Raw genomic sequence first — 11,452 nt, 5'->3', positions numbered from 1 at the left:
TGCCATTCACCCTGGGGCCTGGGGAGGAGAGGGGAGCCAGGGCCTTGGTGGGGAGGGCGCAGTGTGCTGTGCCATGCGGGACAGCCCTAATGCTCACACTGTTTCTCTTCTCTCTCCGTCTTCCCTCATGCTGCCACCGCTGCTGCTGCACTCTCCTCTCAGGCCTCTCTTAGCCACAGCTGGATTTTTGCAGTTGCGTCTGAGTTTGTGTGTTTTCCCTGGTCCTGGCCTCCTTGGTCCATGTCAGGGATTGTGGGGGCCCTGGCTGTTTCCCTCTGCCCATTGAACACATCCTCTCTTTTCCTGTCACTGTGAGGCCCAGAGTACCTCCCTCCTGGGAAAGAGCTAGAACTGAGGTTCTGCTCATGGCTCCGGCAGAGGCACTGAGAGATATTCCTCAGCAGTCCCAGCTTCAGCTGCTGTGGCAGCAAGCCCAGGCTATAGGTACATGTTAAGAGACCGGAAGATCAGAAGTCTGCTTTCCATCTGCTGCTCTTCCCTGACCATCCAGCTAATGTAATGGGTACCCACTCCTAGCCTGACCCTGCTAGGAGACAGCTGCTCATACAGGCTCAGTCCTGGCTGCAGTACGCCTCTAGGATGTCAGTGCCTTGCCTGGTGCCTACAGTCTCTCAGGCTCCCTCAAAGGATGGATAGTTCTTAGACTGCCTCTGTCCTGGGTTCCATGGCCTCAGGTCCAACTGAAAAAGCTCCCTCCCATGGGCAACCTGCAGAGCAGGGGAAATGCCGAGTGTCCTTCTGTCTGTCATCATTTGTCTGCTCTGTCTGCCTTGGCTACCCTAGCACCTGTGGCCTTATGTCTCTGGGCTAGGAGGTGGTGGAGGGAGAGAGGGCTGGCTGGGGTCTGGGCTCTGTTTACCTTAAGTCTGTGCCTTAGATCAAGAAGGCTGAGATGGACAGGAAGACGCTGGACTGGGAGATTGTGGAGCTGACCAACAAGCTACTGGATGCCAGAAACACCATCAATAAACTGGAAGAGCTCAATGTATGTTGCTGTCCTCAGCCTAGCTATGCCCTGTCCCCTTGGGTGGGCTGGGCTCTAAGCAGCTGCCTGTCTCCAGGAGCGGTACCGGCTGGACTGCAACTTGGCCGTGCAGCTTCTCAAGTGCAATAAGTCCCACTTCCGGAACCACAAGCTTGCTGACGTGAGTCACACACCTGCTTGCCACCGTTCAGCTGTGTCAGGACCGGCTGGCTTCTCTGACCTGCCATTCTGCTGCTGCTTCTCTCATTCCCACTTGTCCTTCCCCTTGCCTCCTGCTGAGGTCCTGCGTGCTCCTGCTGGCCGGCTGTTAGTGTAGTGTGTATGTGAGGAGGCGGTGTGAGAAGAAGGGGTAGGGGTGGCCAAGCTGTCGGCCTTGAGTATTAAACCCATGTGACCTCACTCCTCTCAGGGCCAAGCCTCCCGCAGCTGCAGGTACTGCAAGGTCTGTAGTAGGGACAGTTCTCCACTGAGTCAGTGGACACGGTCTCAGCAGTGCTCTCAGAGAGAGTTTGCTTCTCTCTCTAAGGTGAGGTTGTGTAGGCGCTTAAAAGTTGAGTGTACAAGGTTAACTAGGACATGGTGCCTAGCGCCTTTTCTGTGGGTCAAGCTCTCCTTAGTGGGGCTCGTTCATGTCTCTCTCCCCTCTTTTCTCTTAGCTGCCCTGTGAGCTACAGGACATGGTTCGGAAACATCTGCGCAGTGGTCAGGAGGTTGCCAGCCCCGGCCCCAGCCCCAGCCCCAGCCCTTCTTCCAGCCTGGCCCCGGGGGCTGTGGTGCCTACCTCAGTCATTGCCCGGGTGTTGGAGAAACCCGAGTCTCTCCTGCTCAATTCAGCCCAGTCTGGCAGTGCTGGGCGCCCCTTGGCTGAGGATGTATTCGTACATGTGGACATGAGTGGGGGGGACCCAGCCAGCCCCTCTGCCCCGGGCAGTCCCTCTCCACAGCCCAATGGGGAGTGCTGCTCAGTGAGTACTGCAGGAGGCTCCCCAGAGGAGGAGCTGCCCCTGCCAGCCTTTGACAAGTTGAGTCCCTACCCTACCCCATCTCCACCACACCCGTTGTACCCTGGTAGGAAGGTGATAGAGTTCTCCGAGGACAAGATCCGAATTCCTCGAAATAGCCCCCTCCCCAACTGTACCTATGCCACCCGGCAGGCTATCTCCCTGAGCCTGGTAGAGGACAGCAGCGAGCGGGCCCACCGCAGCCCGGTGCCCAGCAGTCCTGCCTCAGCCCAAGGTTCACCCCATCACCAGCCTAGTCCAGCTCCCTCAGCACTGAGCGCCCCAGCTAGCTCGGCCAGCTCTGAGGAGGACCTGCTGGCTAGCTGGCAGCGTGCATTTGTGGACCGCACCCCGCCCCCTGCTGCTGTGGTCCAGCGCACGGCCTTTGGACGAGACTCACTGCCTGAGCTGCAGCTGCATTTCTCCCCGGGCCACTCTCCAGCCCCACCACCTTTCCCACACAGTGAGTGTGGACTGGTGCAGCCAACAGAACCTGACTCTGGCTTTCCTCAAGAAGAGGAGGAGGAAATGCTGAACCTGCCTGTCAGTCCCGAGGAGGAGCGCCAGAGCCTGCTGCCTGATAAGGAGGGCTCCGAGGAGGGGCCTAGCCCTTCCCATGTTGATGGCAGGGCCTGGCCTCTCCCCAGTTCCAGCCGCCCCCAGCGCAGCCCTAAGAGAATGGGAGTACACCATCTGCACCGCAAGGACAGCCTAACGCAGGCCCAGGAGCAGGGCACCCTGCTCAGCTAGGCCTACCTGCCTCTGCCACCACCTCAGGGCTGCAGATGGCCCCAAACTCTTCCTACAGACCTGGGCAGCTCAGTGAGTCAGGCCCACGTCAAGTCTTGGAGCTGCATTTGCACTAACTGGTGCCGGCTTGCTTCGTGATTTTTTTTTTTTCTTTTCCTTTGGAATATTTATTCTCCAAGGGTAACAAGTCATTTGAGCCCCAAGCTCTTTCCACCATTCAGTCAGCCCGCTGTTCCCATGGAAGTGACGGGGAGAGCAGGGGCTCATCAGTTTTCATTTTCCATCTCCTTTCATATCTGAGAGCTCTGGTGGTAGGGGAGGGTATCCTTGGTGCTGCCGACTCCATTACTCTGCCTCAGAATGAGCTGCTCTTAGGCCTGTTCAGCTGGCCCCAGACACGGGTGGACTCACTCAGGGCTCCCCCTTCCAGAGGGAGGGTGTGACTTGAGGGGCCTCCAGCTAGACTCTAGGTGAGGCCTCGCCCCTCTTGGCTCTAGACTGTTACTCCCAGATTTGGGAAGTTTTCACATAATGACTATTTTAAAATCAAATAAAACTTATTTTACAGGTAAGCCTTAATTTGCCTTTCTCCTTCCCACTTGAATCCCCTTTCTTTTATTGTTGTGATGGCATCTCATGTAGCACTGGCAGGCCCCGAACTCCCAGATCCACCAGAGTGCTGGGATTAAAGATGCGCACCACCATGCCTAGCTAACACTTAGTGGCTATGTGAATGTGCACACTTGTGTACAGGGGCCCCCAGGACTGGAGTCACATGTCAACTAGTGGGCACCTCTCCAGCCCTTAAGTATTTCTAGTCCAACATTTTGCCAGAAACTCCTCTTTACCCATCTGCCTGGCTTCCCTTAGCCTGAGGCACAGGAGGAGGGGTGCACAGGTAACAGCCGGGGCTGATTAAGTCTCCCTGAAGAAGGAAGGTCCAGTTCAGCATAGCCCTGAGCTCCCAGGACCCCCAGGTCCTAGACCTAGGCTGACCTTTTGGAATCTGAGCTGTAGGGTGATACCACCCCTAAGGCTGATCAGTGGTACTGCCGGTCCCTCCCATTGGCCACCCCCCAGTGACTACAGCTGCAAGTCGGGTTGTGGAGTTTATAAAATCTGTTCCGAGCCAGCGGGTTGCAGCCAGAGCTGCCAACAAGTTCAAAGTCAGTACCCTGGATTCAAGTCCCCCCCGCCACCCCTCAAGGCTGTTGCCCAGTGACAGCTTCCAGAGCCTCGTACACTACCAGGAGCTGCCAGAGCCCCAGCCAGGGCCTTTCCCTGCCCTGTGGAGGAAGGTAGTAGGGACACAGACAAATGTAATGATGTGCAGAAGTCCAAGTGAAGAGTCACATCTCGGTCTCAGCCAATAGACTGTCCCCTAGTCCTGATGTCATTAGCACCATCTGAGAACTGGGATCTGTGGAAGGGCAGAAGGATGCTCAGGCTGTCATTGATCCCTGAGTGGACATCACAAACCCCACCACCACCCACTTTATCCAAGTCTTCCAGAAGTAACTCATCCACTCTCCAAGGTCTTACCACTGGGGCACATCCAGGAGCTGCCACTTCGCTGGTGGGCAGTAGGCTCCCGCCCTCTTCCCCATTCCTGGGTGTCGGCAGCCCCTCCTGCCATCTCTTCCTCTTCTTCCCCCTCAGACAGGAGGTCACAGATCTGCTGTTGCAGCTCTGGGCTAATGCTGTTCTCAGCCAACACCAGGCTCCGCAAAGCTGTTGGGTAATTTTCTACCATGTCCAGCAGGGTCTTGGGAAAGGAGAGATGGGCACAAAAAAAGAGTAAACACACAAGAGATGTCTCAGTGGTTAAGAGCAGTGGCTGCTTTTCCTAAGGACCAGGGTTCAATTCCCAGCACCCGTATCACTGTTCATCACATTTATAACTCCAGTTCCAGGGGATCTGACACCACCTTCTGGCCTCCACAGGCACAAGAGACATACAGGCAAGACATTCATTCACATAAAATAATAAATATTAAGTTATAAAACTTAAAAAGTAAAACAAACCAACCATGATTAGGCAGTCCTTGGACCCAACAGGCCAGCCTTGGGTATGTCCCAGATAATAACTTAGTCCCCTAGCTTGTCTTCAAAACATAATGGCTTCTCACCTGAGCTGACTGGTTAGTGAGGCCTGTGCCCTCCAAGTCTAGGACTTCTAGGGTACGGCTTGAGGCCACAGCTACAGCCAGCATCCCTGCCACATGGTCACCTGGGGAGATAGCACAAATGCTCAGCCATCTGGGAAAACAGAGGTCTGTCAATCCTTGCTCCTGGTCAGGACCCAATGCCTGGCCAGAAAGGGAACAGCATCTTAAGTGAGATGAAGCAAGTCAGATCCAGATTGGGACCAGGGTTTAAAACTACCTGTTGATCAGATACCATGCAGGCTCCCTTACAAGGGAGTTCTCATTCATCCTCCCTCCCATGTTACTATGGCGACTGATGGTCTGAGGCTTTTGGACAGGGCAGCAGTGAACACTGGGGGGAATGAATTTAAGCTCACCCAGGGGGTTGTAGTCCAAGTTGAGGACGCGGACTTGGGAGCTGTGGGCCACAGCAATGGCGAGGCGGCTCCAACCCTTAGGGGTGATGCCGGGGTTGGCGCTCAGGGTTAGCTCCTTCAGACCTAAGCGGCAGCACAGTGAGAATCCAGGATGGGTAAGGTGAGACCCTCTACCCTCTATGGGGTAACCCTAGTGGCTGGGAGCCACTCTGCCACCAACCACAGCAGTCTAGAGCAGTTAGGGACCTACTCACGCCTCCCCTGCCTGGATCAGTTTCCACTCTGCTCAGTTCCTAAGCATCTCCCTTCCTGAGAAGGGTAAAGAGGCATTCTTACTGCACCCTCCCGGCTGGGCACCTGGCCACACCCCCTTCTCTGCATTTAGCCTACATCAGTCACACTAGCCCATGCACTCAGTAGGGCCCTGCTCACCAGACTTGGCCCCGTCTGGAGGGAGGAGGCCACAGATGAGGTTGATGGCTTCATCACCCAACATGCAGTCCCCCAGGTCAAGAGCCACAAGGGCAGGGTGGAGGGCCAGGGCTGGGTTCAGCAAGGCCAGTCCCGCATCTGTCAGTGGGCTCCCATGCAGGCTGAAGGTTGAGATGAGATTAATTATGTATAACCAGCCTTATCTGTTTGGGAAAGCTGCCCCTCCCCGAGACAAGAATGGGAAGGAAGAATGGATACGACGGAAAGGGAAAGGGAATTTGGTTTCTGGGGCAGGAACTGATGAGAACATTGCACAGGGAGGGGTGCATGGAGAGTGGACTGCGGAGCCAGCCCACATGCTCACGGTCCTCCGAGATCCTTCAGCGGGTAGGACTGGAAGGGCTCGGCTGTAGTCTCCATGGGAGGTGACCCTTCCTCAGAAACGAGGGGCTTCACGATGAAGTAACTTGGGGTTGGGGTGGAGTGGGGTGGGGTGGGGTGGACAGTATTCCCTACTGGGCAGGGCTCGATAGATATCCCAGCTCTTTGAAGGTTGGCTTGTGGAGCAAAGTCTAGAACCAACGCATGTTTCTGGGAGGGTGTGGTGGACCCAGAGATGAGATGTGCATTTGAGGTTGCGAAGGTAGGACGGTGGGAAAACAGGTACTGGAAAGGTAACGTGGAGATAAATACAGGAGGTGGTAGAGGGTGTGTGGAGGGGGTGCAGTGGCCGGGATCCCCTTGCGAGGGGACACACTCACAAGAGGGATTGGATGGAGCGGTTGGTCCGTAGCGCTTCTGCCAGCTGCTTGATGCGGCCGGGGCTAGACACGACGCCCAGGTTAAGGTTGAGCTGCGCCAGGGACGTAGCTCCAGCTAGGGCCCGGCAGATGCGGCCGAAGTCGCGGTCGCACAGGCGACAGCCGCGCAGCGAGAGCAGGCGCACCGCGTTGTCGCGCAGGCCGCGGCAGATGTCCCGCACCTCGGCGCCTGACAGCGGCTCCCCCGAAATCTGGATGGAGCTAGGCAGCATGGTCCCCACGGCTGGGCCTCGGGGAGGCTGGCACCGGGGTCCCGGCCTGGGCAGAAGTTGGCCCGGGGGCGGGTGGACGGGCGGGGGCGGGGCGGGGACTCAGGTCGCGGTCCCGGTTGGGGTCGCGGCCGGAGCGGAGGCGGAGGTCGAGGCAACGGCTGCTGTGGCGGCGACGAAGCGCGCCCCGGCCGCGGCGGGATAGAAAGCAGGCGCGGGCCCGAGTGCGGAGGCGCGGAGGGCGAACGGCGCGGGGGCGGGGGCGGCCAGGGACGGGGCGGCAGCCACTTCGCGCTGGTCCTCTCCCTCGTGGCTTAGGAGGCCGCGCCCGCCCGCTCTGCGGGCCGGGCCCGGCAGCACGGCTCTCGGGACAGCCGGGGCGGGATGCAGCTCAGCTTCAGCTGCTGCGCCGGAGCAGGCGGCGGGTTCCTATGGCAACGGCTGCGTCACTGGCCCTCGCCCCGCCCCCCGTACCCGCGTGGACCACGCGGCCAGCGCGCAAAGCAAAGCGTGTCTTAGGGCAGAGAACTAGGGTCTGAGGGCCTGACAACGCCGAAAGGAGGTAGAAGGATGCTGTCTCACGTCGGGAGGGAGGAGGCCAGTCATGCTCAGGCAGCTTCTGATGTCACTTTAGTCTCTTTTTACTTATTCTCTGGTGCGTCTCCATTAAGGTCTAAATCCCGAGACTCAGCGCCTTCACCAAGACGCTGCAGCTTGGAAGTCCATAGGCTCTTTAATCCGGTCGCGCCCCGCCCCCCATATCCCCGGGATGCGATGCGTAGGGGGCGTGGGGATTCCAGTCCACAGGGACTTTCCCGGTCAATGCGGTTGCAAGGAGAAGGATCCCTAGGGTAGGGCAGGTGAACCACCTTTGAAGGTGTTTAACATAGAGGAAAATGGTGTCAAAGCGTGTCAGATCATCCTAGAGCTGTGGGAATCGGGATGGGTGCAGGCTTGTAAAGCTGCTGCTACCAGTGTAGCTGAGTTTTATCTCTGATTGCAGCGGGGGCTTCATTTGTGCTACAGGACAGTATAGCAGGTAGAGGAAGTGCCATCCTTTTTTTAAAAAAGTGAGTCAGAGGAGGGCTTGGAGGCACGCGCCTTTAATCCCAGCGCTCAGGAGGCAGATGCAGGTGGGACACTGAGTTCCAGGCCAGCTTGGTTCACAGAACGAGTTTTCAGGACAGCCGGGGCTGCTGGAAACCCTGTCTCAAAAAACGAAAACAAAAACAAAAGAAAAAGAAAAAAAATGAGTTAGACATAGGCACGTGCCTTTTATCTCTCAGCTTTTGTGGAGAGGCTGGCGGCTCTCTGGTCTACCTGGTGAGTTCCAGGAAAGCGGGAGAGAGCTACATAGCAAGACCTTATCCCAGCCCCACACCCCTCCCGCAAAAAAAAAAAAAAAAAAAAAAAAAAAAAAAAAAAAGAGCAGCCTGACTCCTCCTTCTGTTAAAATATTACAGGTCTGCAGGTGCCTGGAGAAGCCAGAAGAGGGTGCTAAAGTTACGAGAAAATCTGACCCACCCACCATGAGCACCCAGAACCAAGGTACTGAATCCTTGTCTTCTGCAAGGGCAGCATGCTCTTCACCAGAGCCATCTCTCCAGCCCCTAGCCTAGGTTTTATTTTTAATTATGTTAATGCATGTGCCTGTGTAGTGAGTACGGCTGCCCTCAGAGCTCTTTGGAGCATCTGGAGCTGGAGTTAGTTAAGAGCAATTGTGAACCATTCAACATGGGCGCTGGGAACTGAAGTCTACTCCCCTCAAAGAGGAGTGTCTACGTTTAACCACTGAGCAGGCTCTCTAGCATCCTGAATTTACTTTTTGTTGAAACAAGGTCTCACTGTGTGGCCCTAACTGGTTTGGAACTCTGTTGATGAGGTTGGCCTTCCTATGCATCACATTTGGCCTGGATTTTCTTCAGTGGAGGTTAAAGGGTGGTCTTCAACACTTAGAAAAATCTTTAGTAAGACCATGCTTGGCTTCAAATGTCAGCTTGATAGGGACATTCTCTCATGATGGCCCAGGTGCAGAAGGCCCTTGGAATGGTGTAAGTGGAAATTTGTCATTGTTGCCCTGGCTTCTCAATAGGACAGCCAGCCAGCTTAGACTGAGGCCTGTGGGCTGCCTGCTGCTCTGTAGGTCAAGTATCTCCAACCCTCGGGGGCAGTAACGGGCAGCCATCAGAATGGGTGGCAGGAGGATGGCTGGATTAGGAGCGCAGGTCCAGACTTCAATCAGTATTTTAATTACCAAGTCTATATTTAGCAAGACAGGAGGAGAAGGGAGAGAACAAAGGGGTAGGTGGTGAGGGGCCTCAGAAGAGCTGACCCATATTCTGCACTTGGCTGCAGAGATTTGCAGTCCTAGCCGTGAGTTCCTGGCCTTGTGCCCTCCAGAAGCCGAGCCTGGTGCCCAGGAGGTGTTTAAGCAGCCACAGCTTGGTGGCTACCGACCTCAGCACACACATCCTCAGTACTGTCCTTTAATCTTCCTCAGTCCCAGAGCTGGGGGCAGGGCAGGCCGAGGATTTCAGAGAGGGTCAGTGTGACTGCAGAGTCGCTGCTATTGCCTTGGCGGTAGCATTGACCACAGCGACGGGAAGCTTGGCAGCAGGGAGCACCGCAGGGATGTCTCTGGGGACCCTCTGCATGGGTGGGATATTGGGACCCTCCAGGGTGTCCAGGATCCCTAAAGGGGGAAGGATGGAGAATGAGTGGGAGCTGGCTGGGCAGGCCCCCAGCTCAGCTCACCCAGTCTACTCCCGCTGCACTCCTGCCACTCACCCTCTACCACTTTGTGGTAGGCGAAGTGCAGATAGAGCAGGAAGAGCATGTGCAGAGCAGCCAGTGTGCCACAGAGCAGCAGCCGCTGGGTAGGGCCCACAGTCCGTGACACCAACACTGCCACCTAGGGCCACAGGTATACAGTTCAGAAGGCCTGTTTCCAAAGTGAGGGATGAAGCAGATACTCCAAGCCCAGGGCAGAACTCTCAGTGCATCCTTTTAGAGCCCGTCGTGGGGTAGACGCAAAATCTGCTCAGCTTACCATGCGCAGGGTGGAGAGCCCGCCCCCCAGCAGCCAGAAGAGGTAGAAGAGGGCATGAAGGTGGATGTTATAGGTGATGAACAGGACTACACAGTGCCCGAAGAGGCCGTAGCCCTGGAGAGGGTGAGAGAGCACCATCACTTGGCTGGACAGGCCCTTGGCCCGGAGCTGGGTCTTTTAGCTTGCTGCTGCCTCCCACCCCGGGTCCGCCCCCTGCTCCTTCCACCCCGGGTGCGCCCCCTGCTCCTCCCACCCCGGGTCCGCCCCCTGCTCCTCCCACCCCGGGTCCGCCCCCTGCTCCTCCCACCCCAGGTCCACAGATGGCAGAGAGCAGCAGACCTTCTCAGCCACCCCCAGGCTCGGCTCCTTACCAACAGTGCCAACATCTGGAGCATGGTGATCTGGGCATTACACAGGTAGGCGAGGAAATAAATGAAGGACGAGACGCCAAGCCAGTATCCGAAGCAGGTGCCTATGGCTGTGCCCATGAGGGTGCCCTCCCGCTGTGGAGAGAGAGCCCTGACCTCAGCCTTACCCAGGGCCTTTTGTGCAGGGTTGCTCTTGCCTCCCTCTACCAGCCACCGTCTTCCCCAAGGCCTGGGTCCTGCTTACGATAATGGTGTCAGAAGTCTTCATCCCGTGCAGGAGGATGGCAACCAGTGTGAAGACCAGCATGAGGGGTCCGTAGAGCTCGCCTGCGACTTTCTGTTGATACAGTAACTCATTCACTAGAGACTGCAACCCAGGCCTAGCTTGGTGGCCTCCCTCCCCCTGCTCAAAGTCACCCTCCTCACCTGGGGGAAGCTGACCATCTTGATAGGGATCATGGACTCCAGGAGCCTGGGAGAGGAGAGGGGAGAGCAGCAGCAGCACTAAGCTGTGTTGTGAGGAAAGGGTCTCAATCTTAACTCATGTCTCTACCACCAGGAAGGGGACTGGCCCAGAGGACATACGGATGGGGGAAAGACGGAATGACAAAATCCCCTTGAGGAAGGACAACCCTCTGAAACTGAGGTGCGTGGTAAGCCTGGGGAACTGGCAGTGAGCATTTTCCTGGGAAAATATACTTGAACTGGTATTAAAAGTTCACACAGAATTAAAAAAAGGGATCATTTCTTCCTTTGCCTATGGCTACTATAACTTGGGATGTTCTTGTTTTTAGCAATGTTTATGGGACTCTTCTTTTTAGTTAAGATATCACTCCCTCTGGCAAGCCTTCCCTTTTAGACCCCAAAGTCTTTCTAGGCTCCAGTGTCCCTCTTCCATGCCAAGCCTCCCCTCCCCGCCCCATCTTCACCAATGAATCAGACATTATCAGGATAGTGCTCCACACAGAATAAGAACTCAATGTACACTTGCTCACTGGCGTTAGCTTTTGTATTAGCTCTGGTTAGAGGATGAACAAAGAATGAAGCCAGGATTGAGTCCACTTTTTGATAAGCAAGTTAATGACTATGCTCTGATATTCAGGTGCACAGTCTGTTCTGATGCCAGAGGAAGTAGGGGAGAAAGGCAGCAGAGCTTGCTTTTGAGGAGCTGTTGGTGTCTGGGGAGACCGGCTCAGGAATGGATGCACTGCAGTATGAAGAGCCACCTCCAAGAAGAGAGAGTTGTCTAGGAGGGAAGCGGGGTGGGAGGGAAGCGGGGTGGGAGGGAAGCG

At 56.2% G+C, this 11,452-nt stretch overlaps 3 protein-coding genes and 1 long non-coding RNA gene across 12 annotated transcripts in view; 2 read left to right on the top strand and 2 right to left on the bottom strand.

Annotated features, from left to right (window-relative positions):
* Positions 1-3,329, top strand: part of Tjap1 (tight junction associated protein 1) — a 25,392-nt gene extending 22,063 nt beyond the window's left edge. For 4 of the 9 annotated variants that reach the window (XM_031348379.1, XM_031348378.1, XM_031348376.1 and 1 more), the window contains 5 exons: positions 163-192; positions 899-1,006; positions 1,083-1,166; positions 1,416-1,532; positions 1,663-3,329. In XM_031348379.1, the coding sequence (XP_031204239.1) occupies positions 163-192; positions 899-1,006; positions 1,083-1,166; positions 1,416-1,532; positions 1,663-2,757 (1,434 nt within the window). In that variant the 3' untranslated portion in view covers positions 2,758-3,329. Of the gene's footprint in view, positions 1-162; positions 193-214; positions 445-898; positions 1,007-1,082; positions 1,167-1,415; positions 1,533-1,662 lie in introns of those variants that run through there. The other 5 variants (XM_031348383.1, XM_031348382.1, XM_031348384.1 and 2 more) reach the window with 4 other exon arrangements.
* A 524-nt stretch (positions 3,330-3,853) lies between these two features.
* On the bottom strand, positions 3,854-7,186 carry Lrrc73 (leucine rich repeat containing 73). Its single transcript, XM_031348388.1, has 6 exons — positions 6,475-7,186; positions 5,714-5,874; positions 5,282-5,404; positions 4,887-4,987; positions 4,300-4,522; positions 3,854-4,177 (listed from the first exon to the last, which is right to left on the bottom strand). Exons 1-6 carry the CDS (start codon positions 6,744-6,746, stop codon positions 4,107-4,109), a joined length of 951 nt encoding a protein of 316 aa, XP_031204248.1. The 5' UTR covers positions 6,747-7,186; the 3' UTR covers positions 3,854-4,106.
* On the top strand, positions 6,971-10,648 carry LOC116075322. The gene is made up of 3 exons (XR_004112525.1): positions 6,971-7,305; positions 8,207-8,291; positions 9,754-10,648. It is a non-coding gene; the product is annotated as an uncharacterized LOC116075322 (long non-coding RNA).
* Positions 8,973-11,452, bottom strand: part of Yipf3 (Yip1 domain family member 3) — a 3,900-nt gene continuing 1,420 nt past the window's right edge. The window contains exons 4-9 of the mRNA XM_031348385.1: positions 10,587-10,632; positions 10,405-10,497; positions 10,164-10,295; positions 9,793-9,906; positions 9,531-9,654; positions 8,973-9,435 (exon numbers count right to left, since the gene is read on the bottom strand). Coding sequence (XP_031204245.1) covers positions 9,287-9,435; positions 9,531-9,654; positions 9,793-9,906; positions 10,164-10,295; positions 10,405-10,497; positions 10,587-10,632 — 658 coding nt within the window. The 3' untranslated portion in view covers positions 8,973-9,286. The remainder of the gene's footprint in view (positions 9,436-9,530; positions 9,655-9,792; positions 9,907-10,163; positions 10,296-10,404; positions 10,498-10,586; positions 10,633-11,452) is intronic.

This window comes from Mastomys coucha, unplaced genomic scaffold (assembly GCF_008632895.1).
Source record: "Mastomys coucha isolate ucsf_1 unplaced genomic scaffold, UCSF_Mcou_1 pScaffold3, whole genome shotgun sequence".
Lineage (NCBI taxonomy): Eukaryota > Metazoa > Chordata > Mammalia > Rodentia > Muridae > Mastomys > Mastomys coucha.
The sequence above is the reverse complement of the archived record's forward strand: the minus strand, read 5'-3'. Positions and strand labels throughout refer to the sequence as shown.

Excerpts from the sequence above, each read along its gene's own strand:
- Lrrc73 (XM_031348388.1), bottom strand. The coding sequence starts at position 6,746 with ATGCTGCCTAGCTCCATCCAGATTTCGGGGGAGCCGCTGTCAGGCGCC. Across the intron at positions 4,988-5,281 it reads CTTGGACTACAACCCCCTGG|GTGACCATGTGGCAGGGATG; the intron begins GTGAGCTTAAAT and ends CTATCTCCCCAG. Across the intron at positions 4,523-4,886 it reads TCACTAACCAGTCAGCTCAG|ACCCTGCTGGACATGGTAGA; the intron begins GTGAGAAGCCAT and ends TCCTTTCCCAAG.